General features: G+C 48.2%; 1 protein-coding gene across 1 annotated transcript; it reads right to left on the reverse strand.

The window, feature by feature from the left end:
* Window positions 1-467: 467 nt before the first annotated feature.
* dzank1 (double zinc ribbon and ankyrin repeat domains 1) lies at window positions 468-17,549 on the reverse strand. The gene is made up of 21 exons (XM_030048245.1): window positions 17,533-17,549; window positions 17,141-17,289; window positions 16,903-17,035; window positions 16,071-16,197; window positions 15,748-15,811; window positions 14,683-14,822; window positions 12,710-12,792; window positions 12,485-12,602; window positions 12,221-12,334; window positions 11,896-11,982; window positions 11,675-11,797; window positions 11,263-11,400; window positions 10,845-11,064; window positions 8,942-9,045; window positions 8,021-8,131; window positions 7,281-7,338; window positions 7,094-7,164; window positions 4,985-5,065; window positions 4,715-4,842; window positions 4,526-4,600; window positions 468-703 (listed from the first exon to the last, which is right to left on the reverse strand). The coding sequence occupies exons 2-21, from the start codon at window positions 17,247-17,249 to the stop codon at window positions 541-543; spliced, it is 2,247 nt and encodes a 748-aa protein (XP_029904105.1). The 5' UTR covers window positions 17,250-17,289; window positions 17,533-17,549; the 3' UTR covers window positions 468-540.
* Window positions 17,550-18,170: the final 621 nt, after the last annotated feature.

Genomic DNA, 18,170 nt, shown 5'->3' on the forward strand with positions numbered 1-18,170 from the left:
GTATATGGCACTGTGAAGGGCACCTGCAATTTCACTGTATTACACAATGACAATAAAGGCTTCTATTCTATTCTAACAGCTTTGGTTCCATATTGATTAGGGATCTACTGATACTGATTTTCCAGCACCAATGGTGATAGTGATTATTAGTAATCCAGGACACTGATCACTGATATTTAGCTCTAATATTCATTTTTAGCGAATTGCAAATTGCAGCATCAAAATTTACTGTTTTGCTTTATTTAATAAATGTTTAACATTATAGTAACAGTCAAAAAAACAAAACAAAAATTACAAGGCAGTTACCAGAAACTTACCTGCCTGAACAAAAATAAACAGTATCTGAAAAAATACAAGAAACTCTACTTATGATCATTAAAATTAGATATTTACATATTGTGTTGTATTTAAACGTTTATGCCTCATAAACCATAAAACAGTGAAAACTGAATAAATGCAGATTGTGATTTCTTATCACTTCATGAGATATTGATCACAGCTCAGCTGCTGCCAGGCTCCCGCTGTGATGTCATCGGCATGTCAGCAGACGGCCATGTTGGCTCTGGGCGGGACCAGTTTGCTCAGCAGGTCCTGTCCGCTGTGAGCCGTCAGCAGAGATACCGCCTCCGTGCAGCCGCTGCTCACCGCCATGTCGAACGCCGTCTGGCCGCCACCGTTCCTCCGGTGCAGGCTGGCACCGCAGCTGCAAGCAAGGTGTGATGTCATGATGAGGTCAGCAGTGACATCAGCATTTCAGCTCAGAAACCCTCCCCATCCCTGTTGACCACGCCCACCAGGGATGTGCAAAAGGACATCACTGCAACCAGCAGGTGTCAGCAAAATCTCAGCATTCATCACCTGTGGAGACTGGTGCTGCGTTCAAGGCACGTGGGAAACCAGACAAACTGTAGAGCAGCGCAGGGAACAGGATCGGGTCGTGTATTTGTGTGTGAACCCAACCAGAGCCCCACATTCTGCTCGTCCTCCATCGCCAGGTGACATTTAGCACCTGAAACAGCCTATGTGATGCCTTCAGTGTCATCATGTAAACTCCAGCACTGTGCAGGAAGTTGCCCAGAACAGACAGTAGGTCCTTTGTTTTTATTTATTTCATTCTAAAGTTTCACTAAAATAACACCGTTAGTAGTTTCTACATTTTTATCTGGCCGGTATCCAGCCCTGGCCCAAACACACCTGTGACTGTACAGGTGGAGCGTGCAGGTGTGTAGGAGATGTTTAGGTTACATCACGTCATTCAGCACACACTTCTGTCAGGAGCAACAAGCAGCCCTGCTAATTTTCTTATGACTTATTAAAGATCTAAGTATGTAAATATTGTCTGAAGAGTGAATCCTGTCGTTCATCACTTCATCACAACGACAGATTGTCAAACGGTTGTGTGTGTGTGTGTGTGTGTGTGTGTGTGTGTGTGTATGTAATATGAAAGTGCTTGGAAAATTCAAAATTCAAAGACTGATAAAAGGTCCTGGATTATCAGTGAGATCTGGAAAACTCAGCACCCGCTCACTGCAGCGGCACGTGTACGGAAGCCCAAACAGGTCGAAAAGGCTTTTGAGAGTTGTTAGCATGTTATTAACGTGTTCATTTTTCTAAACATGACATGCACCAGGCACACACAGCGTGTTGACTGCCTTTCATTTGAGCTGTTTGTCCACTTTGTTCATTTTAAATCTTTCTGGGAGCAGCAGCTGACACATAAACAAGTTATTGGAAATCTCATCTCATCTCATCCTCAACTGCTTATCCGAAGTCGGGTCGCAGAGGAAGCAGTTTCAGCAGGGGACCCCAAACTTCCCTTTCCCTAGCAACATCAACCAGCTCTGACTGGGGGATCCCGAGGCGCTCCCAGGCCAGTGTAGAGATATAATCTCTCCACCTGGTCCTAGGCCTGCCCCGTGTCTTCCTCCCAGTTGGACGTGCCAAGAAAACCTCCCTTGGGAGGTGCCCTGGTGGCATCCTTACCAGATGCCTGAACCACTTCAACTGGCTTTTTTCCATGCAAAGGAGCAGTGGCTCTACTCCGAGTCTCTCACAGATAACTGAACTTCTCACCTTATCTCTAAGGGAAACGCCAGCCACGCTCCTGAGAAAACCCATTTCAGCTGCTTGTATCCGCGACCTTGTTCTTTCGGTCATGACCCATCACTCATGAATGCAAGTAATGAAAATTGACCAGTAGATCGAGAGCTTTGCCTTCTGGCTCAGCTCTCTTTTCGTCACAACAGTGTGGTAAAGCGAATGCAGTACCGCCCCTACTGCTCCAATTCTCTGGCAAATCTCACGTTCCAATGTTCCCTCACTCATGAACAAGACCCCAAGATACTTGAACTCCTTCACTTGGGGTAAGAATTAACTCCTGACCTGCAGTGGGCATTCCACCAGTTTCCTGCTGAGAACCATGGCCTCATATTTAGAGGTACTGATCCTCATCCCAACCGCTTCACACTCGGCTGTGAACCGGTCCAGTAAATGCTGAAGGTCACAGACCGATGATGCCATTAGGACCACATTATCTGCAAAAACAGCAACGCAATCCTCAGCCCACCAAACTGCAACCCCTCTCCTCCACGACTACGCCTCGATATCCTGTCCACGAACACGATTGGTGACAAAGCGCAGCCCTGGCGGAGGCCAACAACAACAGGAAACAGGTCCGACTTCCTGCCGAGAATCCGGACACAGCTCTTGCTTTGGGCGTACAGGGATTGGATGGCCCTGAGGAGTGCCCCCCTCATCCCATACTCCTGCAGCACCTCCCACAGAATATCCTGGGGAACCCGGTCATACGCTTTCTCCAGATCCACAAAACACATGTAGACTGGATGAGAATACTCCCAGGCCCCTTCCAGGATACCTGCGAGATAAAAGAGCTGGTCTGTTGTTCCATGACCAGGACAAAAACCGCATTGTTCCTCTTCAATCTGGGGTTTGATGATCGGTCAAACCCTCCTCTCCAGCACCTTAGAGTAAACTTTCCCAGGGAGGCTGAGGAGTGTGATGCCTCTATAATTGGCACACACCCTCTGGTCCCCCTTTTTAAACAGGGGAACCACCACCCCGGTCTACCACTCCTCCGGCACTGCCCCAACCTTCCACGCAATGTTGAAGAGGCGTGTCATCCATGACAGCCCCTCAACACCCAGAGCCTTCAGCATTTCCAGACCGATCTCATCAATCCCTGGGGCCTTGCCACTGCAGAGTTGTTTAACTACCTCAGTGACTTCATCCCAAGAGATCGACGCCGATCCCCTATCATCCTCCAGCTCTGCCTCTACCCTGGAGGCAGAGCAGAGTTGGGTTGAGGAGTTCCTCAAAGTGCTCCTTCCACCGCCCAACAACGTCCTCAGTTGAGGTAAACAGCATCCCATCCCTGCTATATACAGCCTGGATGGTCCCCCGGTTCCCCCTCCTGAGGGGCTGGATGGTTTTCCAGAAACACCTTGGTGCCGACTGAAAGTCCATATCTTCTCCGAACCTCTCCCACGTCCGCTGCTTTGCCTCCCCCACAGCCATGGCTGCCGTCCTTCTGGCCTGTCGGTACCTTGCAACTGCCTCCAGGTGTCTCCATCATTGCCCACGTGTGCACTGAAATCCCCCAGTAGGACTATAGAGTCCCCTACTGGAGTCCCATGTAGAGGTCCATTCAGGGTCTCCAAGAAGGCCAAGAACTCTGAGCTTCTGTTCGCTGCATAAGCACAGACAACAGTCAAAGTTTTCCCCCCTACAACCCTTAGGCGTAGGGAAGCAACCCTCTCGTCCACCGCGGTTAACTCCAAAGCAATGGCACTCAGCCGGGGACTTGTGAGTATCCCCACACCCACCTGGTACCTCATCCCCTGGGCAACTCCAGAGAAGAACAGAGTCCAACCCCTATCCAGGAGTAAGGTTCCAGAGCCATGGCTGTGCGTAGAAGTAAGCCCAACCAGATCCAGCTGGTAGCGCTCCACCTCCCACACAAGCTCTGGCTCCTTCCCCCCAGAGAAGTGACATTCCACGTCCCCAGAGTCAGCTTCTCCCGCCTGGGTCTGGTCCGTTGAGGCCCCTGGCCTCCACTGGCACCTAACAGCAGCGCACCGACCCCAGCGGTTCTCCCTGTAGGTGGTGGGCCCAAAGGGTGGAGAGGTTGCCATGTAGCTTCTTCGGGCTGGGCCCAGCCAGGATCCATGGCTTGCCCGGCCACCCGGCGCTCGCTGACAGGCCCTCCTTCAGGGCCTAGCTCCAGAAGTGGGCCCCGGGCTTCCTCCAGGCAGGGTCACTTTTCCCCTTTATCGTTTGCTCATGGGGTCTTTATGAACCATTCTTTGTCTGGCCCCTTGCCTGAGACCAATTTGCCAAGGGAGACCCTACCAGAAACTAACTCCAGACAACACAGCCCTCAGCGTCATAGGGACACACAAACCTCTCCACCTCGATAAGGTGATGGTTCCCAGAGAGTTATTGGAAACTCTCTGGAAAATGCTGGAAAATTATTTTCTTAAAAGAGAGGGAACAGGTGGTGCATCACCTGAGCAGCAGGCGGACACTCTGCAGGCCTCCTCTACCCAGAGCTGCAGCCTCATGCAGAGCTGTGTTCTTCATCCTACACACACACACACACACACACATACACACACACCACACACACAGAGAGAGACATGAGGATTTCGGAGCAGAGGTGTATCAGCAGCGTGGTGATAATGGCGTCTGTACTCACGCTCCAGACTGCTGGTTGATGTCGGCGCCGCGCTGCACCAGGACAGGAAGCACATCATGGTGCCCGTTCACCACAGCGACCACCAGGGCCGGCCGGCCACTGCTGTCCCGACATGACGGGTCGGCCCCCTGCAGGGTCATTTAAGGTAGAGTATGTCAGTTTGTGGAGTTCAGCGCCACCTAGGGGCAGCAGATGCAGACTCAGCAGGTCAGGAGCTATAAGGAGCCGTGGCGGCTCGGTGTGGTGCTGCGGTGCGTTTGTTTCACTGACCTGGTCCAGCAGTTTCTGCACGGCGCAGATCTGACCCTGCCCCTCCGGCCCGAGCTCCTGCAGCAGCTGAGCATCTCTGAGCTGCATGGGGAACCAAGCAGAGCCTGATCAGTCACCTGCTGAGCTACTCACCTCCCTCACACCTGCTGCTCACCTGCTGACCAGCTCACCTGTGACCCGGCAGTGTGGGAGGAACGCTTTAATTAGATTTTAGATTTTACTTTGTTCTGGTAACACAGTAGCCTAATATTTTGATTACGTCTCAGTTTGTGGTAATCCAGTTACAGTCATTTTTGTCATGAAACTGCATTACTTCCATTACTTAAGTATGGTCTTCAGTGGAGTAATGGCAAATTTATCACATCAAAAATCAGGACAGCAGGAAACACCTCTGTCTGCTCCTGGTCAAGATGTTAGTTTCTGAAGCTATGGAGCCCCCTGAGAGCTGGAGTTACCGAGTAGTTTCATCTCAAACAGCCTATTGAACTGAATTGAATTTTATTTGTCTCGAACAGTTCAACATATCAGTTGACAATTGTTAAGAGTCAAACAACCAGAAATGAACTGTACAATCAACTAAATCATAACACATTCATTTACAAAACACCATATTATACATCTGAGAAGGGACAGAAAGAAGCCATGCTTATCTAGTCCTGCCCCTCCTTACTACTTCATTAGATTAAGTTTGAATAATAGCCGCTTTACAATGTAATCCACAGAGGTGAGAGGTGTAACTGCAGGCTTGTCCGAACCAATAAACATGTATGAGGAAATAATGTGGAAACCATGCACTGGTATGATTGAATCAGGAGCAGATCTCAGTGTGGACACTTGAGATGCAGATTAGCAGCAGGTGTAACTGTAATCAGAGTAAATCATGTGTTGCATGTCTTACAGCATACAGTCTGAATATGACAGGCAGGTGGAGCGGGTCTACAGAGAACATTTCTATTCAGGAAACCAACAGGATCCAGAGAGCAGACAAAGTAATTCACGTTCTCACTGTTCTGCTGCACAAACACAGCAGAACGGACCTGCAGGGGCTTGGTGGTGTGTACACTCAAGTCCAAATCTCTGTCACTTGAGACAGACTCATAGAGAAAATCCCGTAGGAAAGCATCAGGATGAGCAGCTGAAGAGGTGAGGGAAGAGGAGACGTCTGGTTCTGAGAGCTCAGCTCAAGAAACAGCCAACAAGATGCAGGAGACGAGGAGCATCTCCTGGACAAAAGGTGTGTCTGCTGTCAGCTTTGGCTGTGCACTGATGAGATTGCAGCTCACACAGACCTGCTTCTCTCTGCACTGGCTGGCAATACAATGAATAATAATACATTTATACATTAAAAACAATGGGAATGGATGGAGCACCATATCATATTTTATATCATAAACCATAGATGCCATCAGTATGAGAGTCTGGACGTGGGATCAGCACGCCACACTGAGCATCTAGGACTGGACTTTCCTCTGTTTTGTTATTATTATTACAATTATTATTATTATTATTATTATTGGACTGGGCTTCACTGACTGTCATGTATTTTATAATTCATAAACCATATACTGTATGTCAGCACTATGAGAGTGTGGATATTTTTGCACATTACTTTTACTCTGTTTGTGTACAGAGAGGCTGACATAAATACAATTCAAGTCCATGTGATTGCATTTAAAGGAGTTTTATTGCTCCTCCTACAGCTTTTATGCTGCATCTTATTGATGCTCCTTAGACTTTGAGTTATTAGTGTTTAAATATGTATTGTATCAAAAATGACAAAATATTCTTTTAATCTGCAATAACCACCAGCTCAGAGGAGCTGTGAAACTAGATTTAGTGGACCACAGGTGCTCAAAACCACAAAGACATCTTGCAGGGGGATCAATAGTTCAAATGAAACCCTGGAGAGGTGACAGCATGGGGCCTTTAAGGAGGAAATGGTCAGTGTGATCAGAAATCTCCTCCAAATGAGAGTCCTGGCTGAGATCAAGACACTGAAGACTTGATATGGGACCTATGACTTCCTGACGGTTTTCCTCCCAGCTGAATCACTCTCTCCTTCCTGGAGTTTAACATTTAGAGATAAGTGAGGGAGCCGTCATGACTTACAGGAGGTTTGGGCGCTGTGTTCGCTGTCAGGTTCAGTTTGGAGGGTTTCCTGTGACCGGACCGCCCACTTCCTGTCCAACACAACAGATAAAACCACTGAAGCCTGCAGAGAAATTCAAACCTCCTGAAAGCATGAAACCGGATTTTAAAGAGACACAAAACGAGTCTTTCAGACGGCGGGCCTCACCTGTCAGCCGATCAGCTGATCCCTCCGTCACGCTGCTGAGGCCTCCCGCCCCACTCACCTGAAAATACAGCAGCTTTAAAGCTCTGAATGTTTGGGTTATTTGCAATAATTCCATTTACAATTTTCTATGTCATTTATCCAATCCTGCAGGGAACTACAGATTTCACAGCTCAGAGTCAAAATGTGAGTTTGTGTTTGAAGCAGCCGCCTTTTAATGTTCTGCTCAACATTCAGAAACCACACAGCTGATGATTGGCTGTGGAAAGCAACACGTTTCCCCGCTTAGGGACTATTTTCCCTGGAGGAGGAGGAGGAGGAGGAGGAGGAGGAGGAGGAGGAGGAGGAGGGAGTGTTTCAGTGTGAAAAAGTCCTGAAAAGCCAACAGTGCTGCTGCTTTTAGGAAAACTCATGTGGAGGACTTTATTGGGCTGATGGAAAACTGGAGTGAAGAAAGTGTGAAGGCTCTGAAGACAGACAGACAGGCAGGCAGGCAGACAGACAGACAGGCTGACAGACAGGCAGGCAGGCAGACAGACAGACAGGCTGACAGACAGACAGACAGACAGGCAGGTAGACAGACAGACAGACAGACAGGCAGACTGACAGTCAGACAGACAGATAGGCAGGCAGACAGACAGACAGACTGACAGACACACAGACAGACAGGCAGACAGAAAGGCAGGCAGACAGACAGACAGACAGAAAGACAAACAGACAGGCTGACAGACAGGCAGACAGACCTGTGTTGGTGTGTGTGTTCTCTCTGTCCTGTGTGTGTCCTGTCCTGCAGACATGAAGCTGACAGTCAGACTGACTTCCTGCTGGTCCTCCTGAAGCACAGCTGACACCACCTGTCCAACACAGCAGAGACTTACTGTGAGTACTGCAGTACACCGTGTATTCTGCACTGCAGCTCCGCAGTACACTGTGTACTGCAGTACACCGTGTATTCTGCACTGGAGCTCCGCAGTACACTGTGTACTGCAGTACACCGTGTATTCTGCACTGCAGCTCCGCAGCGCACTGTGTACTCTGCAGTACACCGTGTATTCTGCACTGCAGCTCCGCAGCGCACTGTGTACTCTGCAGTACACCATGTATTCTGTACTGCAGCTCCGCAGCGCACTGTGTACTCTGCAGTACACTGGCATCCATGAGGCCCCGGGCCCCCACAGGAAGTGACTCTGATATGAAAAGATATTCTGGTTTGTGTTCATTATGGATTCAGGATTGTCCAGGTGAAATAACTCACCAGATCAACTCAAACATCATGTTCAAATAATCAATAATAAATAATCCCTGCTGCAGATTTTAGTCTGGAGAATTAACCCTTTGACACCTGAGACATTTCACCTGATTTCCTTCAAATAACTTGCAGAGACAAAAAAGGTGATTATCAAAAGAAATGACGAGATAATATTTCACAAAATGACAAGAAAACGGCATTTCTCCTGATTAAAATGATCTTTGCAAAGGTCAGAGCACTGATGCTGGATCAGATTTACTGAGCTCACAGTGCAGTACAGTGCAGTACCATACAGTACAGTACAGTACTGTGTAGTACAGTACAGTACAGTACAGTACAGTACAGAGCAGTACAGAGCAGTACTGTACAGTACAGTGTAGTACAGTGTGTGTACAGTGTAGTACAGTGTGTGTACCCGTCCCAGGCGTGGCTCTCCCAGCAGGGCCCTGAAGGCAGCGTTGTTTTGGGTGAAGCTCCTCAGGTGAGCACACACATGATCCAGCTGCTGCCTCCAGTAACCTGACACACACACACACACACACACACACACAGAGAGACACACACACACACACACACACACACACACACACACACACACACACAGAGAGACACACACACACACACACACACACACACACACAGAGACACACACACACACACACACACACACACACACACACAGACATACAGACACACACACACACACACACACACACACACACAGACATACAGACACACACACACACACACAGACACACACACACACACACACAGACACACACACACACACACACACATACACAGATACACACACACACAGACATACAAACACACACACACACACACACACACACACACACACACACAAACAGGGGGATTAACAGTTGCTTCGTCACATGATGTTTGTTGACCTGTTCAGGTCGTTTGTTTGTTTGTTTACAGTCAAGAAGTTCTTTTTTTTTAAACAAAGCATTGCAGTTTGAGTTGCTGCCCCGCCCTCCTCTGTGCGTCTCAGTATGACTGTGTTAGTGTTCATATCAGTACCAGTAGTACTAACAGGACTGGTACTAACAGTATTAGTACTTGCAGTAGCTGCAGTAGTAGTGCTTGTAGTGGTAGTACTTGCTGTTGAACTAGTATTTCCAGTCATAGTGCTTGCAGTAGCAATACTCCTTTTTGTAGCAGTAGAAGTACTTTCAGTCGTAGTAGTACTAAAAGTAACAGTCATAGTACTTGAAGTAGTAGTGCAACTAACAGTTGCAATAGTAATACTTGCAGTAGCAGCAGTACTTGCAGTAGTACTAGTTGCAGTCATTGCAGTACTTGCAGTAGCAGCAGTACTTGCAGCAGCAGCAGTACTTGCAGTAGTACTAGTTGCAGTCGTTGCAGTACTTGCAGTAGCAGCAGTACTTGCAGCAGCAGCAGTACTTGCAGTAGCAGCAGTACTTGCAGCAGTACTTGCAGCAGCAGCAGTACTTGCAGTAGTACTAGTTGCAGTAGCAGCAGTACTTGGAGTAGCAGCAGTACTTGCAGTAGCAGCAGTATTTGCAGTAGCAGTAGTACTACTTGCAGCAGTACTTGCAGTAGTACTAGTTGCAGTAGCAGCAGTACTTGCAGCAGCAGCAGCAGCAGTACTTGCAGTAGTGCTAGTTGCAGCAGCAGCAGTACTTGCAGCAGCAGCAGCAGCAGCAGTACTTGCAGCAGCAGCAGCAGTACTTGCAGTAGTACTAGTTGCAGCAGCAGCAGTACTTGCAGCAGCAGCAGTACTTGCAGCAGCAGCAGTACTTGCAGTAGTACTAGTTGCAGTAGCAGCAGTACTTGCAGTAGCAGCAGTATTTGCAGTAGCAGTAGTACTACTTGCAGTAGTACTTGCAGTAGCAGCAGTACTTGCAGCAGTACTTGCAGCAGCAGCAGCAGTACTTGCAGTAGTACTACTTGCAGCAGTACTTGCAGCAGCAGCAGCAGTACTTGCAGTAGTACTACTTGCAGCAGTACTTGCAGCAGCAGCAGCAGTACTTGCAGTAGTACTAGTTGCAGTCGTTGCAGTACTTGCAGTAGCAGCAGTACTTGCAGCAGCAGCAGTACTTGCAGTAGTACTAGTTGCAGTAGCAGCAGTACTTGCAGCAGCAGCAGCAGTACTTGCAGTAGTACTACTTGCAGCAGTACTTGCAGCAGCAGCAGCAGTACTTGCAGTAGTACTACTTGCAGCAGTACTTGCAGCAGCAGCAGCAGTACTTGCAGTAGTACTAGTTGCAGTAGCAGCAGTACTTGCAGCAGCAGCAGCAGTACTTGCAGTAGTACTAGTTGCAGTGGTGTACCTCTCCCAGGGCTGACAGCAGTCGGCGGCCTGGCCTCTCTCTTGCTGCTCTCTGGCGCCCTCTGCTGCCCGCTCTGCCTCCTCTGCAGCTCAGTGCTGGACGGGTAGAACAGACCCACAGTCTGTGTCTGCTGGTTCGCTGTGGGCGGGGCTGATGCCTTGTGGGGGGAGGGGCCACGCGAGGGGGCGACCTGCCTGGTGACATCACTGGAAGGCGTGGCCTGACGGTGTGACATCATCAGAGTGAGAAGCATCACAGGGCTGCTGATATTTGACTTTCATTATCTGAAATTGATCATCATCAGCCTATATGTATGTGTGTGTGTGTGTGTGTGTGTGTGTCTGTGTGTATGTGTGTGTCTGTGTGTGTGTGTGTGTGTGTGTGTGTGTGTGTGTGTGTGTGCTTGTGCTGTTCTCACCGTGCGGGGGAGTGGCGTGGCGCCCACTGCAGGCGGGGGCGGAGCCTGCAGGAAGTTTCCACAGGAGGAGCAGTAGAGAGCGTGAGGCTGACCGCTGGCTCCACACCGCACACACACACTGCTGACTGCAGAACCACGCTGCACACACACACACACACACACACACACACACACACATACACAAATACATTACTGTAACCCATAATAGCAAAGATCTTTGAGGTTTGAAGTCTGTCAGTTTGAATGAACAAACTGCAGTGTTTCTCTGGTTTGCCTAAAGAAACACTGAGGGAATGAAGAGCACCCTGCAAGACACACAGGTGGCAGGATGGCTGTGTGTGTGTGTGTGTGTGTGTGTGTGTGTGTGTGTGTGTGCATGCATGTGTGTGTATGTGTGTGTGTTCGTGCGCACCTTGCAGCCGCACCAGTCGCAGTACCTGGCGTCGGTCTGGTTGAAGCGTTTGCAGTTGGAGCAGCAGAGCAGCCTGTGATCTGCTGAGCGGACAGAGGGGGCGCTGTGACCCACACAGCCTGCCTGCAAACACACACACACACACACACACACACACACACACAAGGGTCTGTGGTAACAGATGAAAGGTGAGTTGTTGAATCTAAACTGTTGTTACTTACCGTGGCAGGCAGGGGGCGCTCACACAGCACACAGCATGGCACACCGGCTGGGTTTCCACTGCCACAGGACACACACACTACATGGTCCTGTACACACACACACACACACACACACACATGCACACACACATGTTCACAGTGATGTCACGGTGGATCAGACGGTGTGTGACCTCTGACCTTCACTACATATCTGCGCATACACATAAATACACACAATTGTGTGTGTGTGTGTGTGTGTGTGTGTGTGTGTGTGTGTGTGTATGTGTGTGTGTGTGTATGTGCGCATGTGTGTGTGTGTGTGTGTGTGTGTGAGCTCAGGTGTTACCTGCAGGGTTGCAGAGGCCTGAGGCTGCAGCTGGGGGGCGACAGCGGCTTCACACAGCACACACACTGCACAGTTGACTGGAACCAGAGCGTCACAGTGAACACACTGCAGCACCTGAGAGGACGACACAGCTGTCAATCAACACCACCGCTCTCTGACAGCCAATCACCTCAATGGAATCCAGGGCTTACCAAACTCATGAGGGCCAACCTGGAGGTAGATACAATTGTTTTGGTTTGACATGCAGGTGTTACGCTGCAGTACCTGTCCCCCCTCAGCAGGGGGCAGCCTCTGTGCTGGGACTGCAGGCAGCGCAGCGCCACACTGAGGACAGAACCGAGCAAACGGGTCTGGAGGACGAGGACTCAGACACCTGGCACACCTGCAGACAGACAGGCAGACAGACAGACAGACAGACAGATAGACAGACAGGTTAATGTCTGCTGAGTCCTCCTCTGTGTCAGTCACCCTCTGCCTGACTCCGCCTACCGCAGGAAGTCGGTCTGGCGGTGGATTCGGTTCCTCTGGGTGCTGCTCAGGCTCTCCAGCAGACCGTCCCGTGCTCCGACACCCTGGAACACACAAGCAAAGAACTGTACTGTGTTTCACATGGTGCTGTATGGTGTTACATGGTGTTACATGGTGATGTATGGTGTTACATGGTGTTACATGGTGTTACATGGTGTTACATGGTGATGTATGGTGTTACATGGTGTTACATGGTGATGTATGGTGTTACATGGTGATGTATGGTGTTACATGGTGTTACATGGTGATGTATGGTGTTACATGGTGTTGTATGGTGTTACATGGTGTTACATGGTGTTACATGGTGATGTATGGTGTTACATGGTGTTACATGGTGGTGTATGGTGTTACATGGTGTTACATGGTGTTACATGGTGTTACGTGGTGTTACATGGTGTTACATGGTGATGTATGGTGTTACATGGTGTTACATGGTGTTACATGGTGTTACATGGTGATGTATGGTGTTACATGGTGTTACATGGTGATGTATGGTGTTACATGGTGATGTATGGTGTTACATGGTGTTACATGGTGATGTATGGTGTTACATGGTGTTGTATGGTGTTACATGGTGTTACATGGTGTTACATGGTGTTACATGGTGTTACATGGTGCTGTATGGTGTTACATGGTGTTGCATGGTGTTACATGGTGATGTATGGTGATGTATGGTGCTACATGGTGTTACATGGTGTTACATAGTGTTACATAGTGTTGCATGGTGTTACATGGTGATGTATGGTGTTACATGGTGTTACATGGTGTTACATGGTGATGTATGGTGTTACATGGTGTTACATGGTGTTACATAGTGTTGCATGGTGTTACATGGTGATGTATGGTGTTACATGGTGTTACATGGTGTTACATGGTGATGTATGGTGTTACATGGTGTTACATGGTGTTACATAGTGTTGCATGGTGTTACATGGTGATGTATGGTGTTACATGGTGTTACATGGTGTTACATGGTGTTACATGGTGATGTATGGTGTTACATGGTGTTACATGGTGATGTATGGTGTTACATGGTGTTACATGGTGTTACATGGTGTTACGTGGTGTTACATGGTGTTACATGGTGATGTATGGTGTTACATGGTGTTACATGGTGTTACATGGTGATGTATGGTGTTACATGGTGTTACATGGTGATGTATGGTGTTACATGGTGTTACATGGTGTTACATGGTGATGTATGGTGTTACATGGTGTTACATGGTGATGTATGGTGTTACATGGTGTTGTATGGTGTTACATGGTGTTACATGGTGTTACATGGTGTTACATGGTGCTGTATGGTGTTACATGGTGTTGCATGGTGTTACATGGTGATGTATGGTGATGTATGGTGCTACATGGTGTTACATGGTGTTACATAGTGTTACATAGTGTTGCATGGTGTTACATGGTGATGTATGGTGTTACATGGTGTTACATGGTGTTACATGGTGATGTATGGTGTTACATGGTGTTACATGGTGTTACATAGTGTTGCATGGTGTTACATGGTGATGTATGGTGTTACATGGTGTTACATGGTGTTACGTGGTGTTGCATGGTGTTGCATGGTGTTACATGGTGTTGCATGGTGTTACATGGTGTTACATGGTGTTACGTGGTGTTACATGGTGTTACATGGTGTTACATGGTGTTGTATGGTGTTACATGGTGTTGTATGGTGATACATGGTTTTACATGGTGTTACGTGGTGTTGTATGGTGTTACATGGTGATGTATGGTGTTACATGGTGTTATATGGTGTTACATGGTGTTGTATGGTGTTGCATGGTGTGGTATGGTGTTGCATGGTGTTACATGGTGTTGTATGGTGTTACATGGTGTTGCATGATGTTACATGATGTTGTATGGTGTTACTTGGTGTTACTTGGTGTTGCATGGTGTTACATGGTGTTTTCTGGTCAGTGTACCTCGGTCTGGCAATACTGATCAGACGATGGGTTTCGGGGAGGTTGAGGGGCTTGGTACATTTTTGGGGGGCCCAGTCGACTGTTCAGGAAGCGAGGACCAGTCAGGGAGCAGTTTGGGGCATTTCCCATCATCCTCGGCTCTGAAGACAAACACCAACACAAACAAACCATTTTACTTTTAAAAATCCTAAAGCCTCTTTTTACAAAGGACATTTTCACACCTGAGTCCTTTTGCTGTGGCTCATATCAGTGGAATAGTTAACACTTCCACTGTTCATTGATTTGAGTTTCAAACAAACCGCTCCAAGAGGAGAAACACACCGGGGTTCAATTCAGCTGGACTAAACAAGGCAGGTGAGAAAACGCCCTGAGTGAGAAGTCTTCAGCAGGACTGAGTTTGTTCTGCACTTGGTCTGGACCTGGTATGGAAACAGGTCTGGACCTGGTCTGGACTTGGTCTGGAAACAGGTCTGGACCTGGTCTGGACCCAGGCTGGACCCAGTTTGGAAACAGGTCTGGACCTGGTCTGGACCCGGTCTGGACTCGGTCTGGACCTGGTCTGAACCCGGTCTGGACCTGGTCTGGACCCAGTCTGGACCCAGTCTGAACCCGTTCTGGACCTGGTCTGGAAACAGGTCTGGACCCGGTCTAGAGACAGGTCTGGACCTGGTCTGGACCCGGTCTGGACTTAGTCTGAACCCAGTCTGGACCTTGTCTGGACCGAGTCTGGACCCAATTTGGAAACAGGTCTGGACCTGATCTGGATCTGGTCTGGATCTGGTCTGGACCCAATTCCGGACCTGGTCTGGGCATAGTCAGGACCTGGCCTGGACCTTGTTTGGACCCAGTCTGGAAATAGGTCTGGACCCCGTCTGGACCTGGTCTGAGTTTGTTCTGCACTCAGGTCCAGACCAGGTCTGGACCCGGTCTGGACCCGGTCTGGACCTGGTCTGGACCCGGTCTGGAAACAGTTCTGTTAATGAGTTACATTACATATCACAGTTCCAGCAATTTGCAAAAGAAGTAGTGTATGATACTTTCATGTGCACAGCAGACAAAACAGACCTGGAAGCTGTTGTGAAGAACCAGCGGAGATTTCAGCAGAGCAGGAAGTGACATCACACAGCTGCTGTAAAGACGAAAAGTGATTGGTTAATATTCTCGAACTGGGAAAGATTGGATGGTGGATCATCAAATTCCAAGGTGTTGGTAGATTATTTTCACACAGCTGCACACAGTGGAGCTGCAAACTGAAACAGAAGAAACCTTTGACACTTTGGCACACTGGATGTTGTGTCCTCAGCATATTAAATGACCATCAGGTTCATGATGTCACTCTACAGATGTGGTTTTATTGGCTGTTGTGGTTCAGGCGGCGTTGCTGTTACCTGCTGGTCGTCCTGCTGGTCCTCCTGCTGACCCTTTGCTCCGGTCTCCTTCATGGACTTTGGCTCATTTGAATCCACAGACTCCACTGAGAAAACCTTTGTTACAACAGCGCTTTGTCTGCCGTCACTACAGACAGACAGATAGGCAGACAGACAGACAGACGGACAGACAGGCAGACAGACAGGCAGACAGGAGGAAATGGTATAAATCAGAACAGGGAAACTGATCAGATTATAGTTTATATGTGTAAAAGTTAATTTCTAAAGACATTTCTCTGACACAGCTTGACACAGAGACAATAATGATTGGTTAAATCAAACCTCAGTGGGCGGAGCCAAAGAGTAAAAGTTCAATAACTGGAAACCCAGAATGTCGAAGAAGGAAGAGTGGTCAAAATATATCAGTGACTTATTCTGTTTTCTTTCAGTCATGATGGTGGCCAGCTAGCTACAGGCTAGGTTAGTTTTAACTGTAAACAGCATCAGCATCAGCGTGAACAGGATCACAATCAGTGTAAACAGGATCAGGATCAGAGCGAACAGGATCAGGATCAGAGCAAACAGGGTCAGGATCAGTGTAAACAGAATCAGGATCAGCGTGAACAGAATCAGGATCAGTGTGAACAGGATCAGGATCAGTGTAAACAGGATCAGGATCAGCGTGAACAGGATCAGGATCAGTGTAAACAGAATCAGGATCAGAGCGAACAGGGTCAGGATCAGTGTGAACAGGATCAGGATCAGTGTAAACAGAATCAGGATCAAAGCGAACAGGATCAGGATCAGTGTGAACAGGATCAGGCTGATCAGGTTCAGTGTCAGATGAGCGTACCTGCTGACGGCCACGGCTCTCACACAGACTCGACCCGGCGGCAGCAGCAGCGCTCGGCTGTACTTCCTGCTTCCTGCTGAGGCTGCAGGCTGAGACCCATCCAGACTGTAGTAGATCTGCACCTCGGGAGAGTCTGCAGGGCTGTTAGCTGTTAGCTGCCACAACACACTCACCATCCCATCACACCAGGACCACAACGTGACCCTCTGTTAACACACACAGTATGTCACATCCTCACCTGACTTCATCTCCACAGGTGTCCCGGTGTCGATGTGCTGCCTGGCCCGGCCCGGGCGGGGCAGGCGCAGAGGCACGATGTGAGGCGTCATGATGCATCCAGCTGGCATGCTGCCCCCCAGGAGACTGCCCGGATATCAACACACAGGTCTGAAAGCACAACCCAGGAAATCCTTCAACAGACAAAAATGAAAATGTCTCCTGGTACAATCAGCAAAACGCACAGGAAGTCACTTTCTGACATCAAACTCACTGAGTCCCTATGGTAATACCTTTTTACTTTTTTTCCAGGGTCATTTTTATCTCATTTTTTGATTTATTTTATTTTTATTTATTCTAGTTTTATCTGTTTTCAGTTATCAATATTATTATCATCACTATGTACCAGTTTACCTTCTGTTGACCTGAGCCTCCTAACACAGGCCCAAAGTTTAAATACCGCAGAATCACGCACAGCTGCCACGCACCTCAAGTCACAGCAAAACAGCAGAGCTAACAGCAAAATGACAGATAGAGAGTTCACCGTGAAAAACTTATTTTAAAAAAAAATACTCGCTGCTGAACTAGTTTCCTCCTCTTCCTCACCGCGTCGTTTGCATCAACGTTGCCATAGCAACCGGCTCAGCGCGCTCGTTCCGTCAGCTCCTAGCGCCGGCCCTGGGCGGAGCCTGGATCCGGCTGTGCTCACTGCTCACCTCCCGCCCCGCCGCGCCGGGCGGTGTGATTTAAAATAATAATAATAATAATAATAATAATAATAATAATAAATGTGAAGACCATGAGATGGAGAACATTTTTAACAGTTAGAATCGAACTGTGACGATTCACCAGAACCGGAAAACCCGCAGTATCGGGTTATCGATCATTTAATTTCTTTTCTTTTTTTTTTTTTTCTTCTTTTCCTAATGTATTTATTGTTGTTTTGTTATCATTTGTCATTGTATTGTTTTGTTTTCTGTTTATTTGTTTTGTTTCTGTGTATTCTGTACTTTGCTGAGTCCATGTTTGTTTATATGTCTGGACCCCCTTGA

The sequence above is a fragment of the Myripristis murdjan genome, chromosome 1 (assembly GCF_902150065.1).
Source record: "Myripristis murdjan chromosome 1, fMyrMur1.1, whole genome shotgun sequence".
NCBI lineage: Eukaryota > Metazoa > Chordata > Actinopteri > Holocentriformes > Holocentridae > Myripristis > Myripristis murdjan.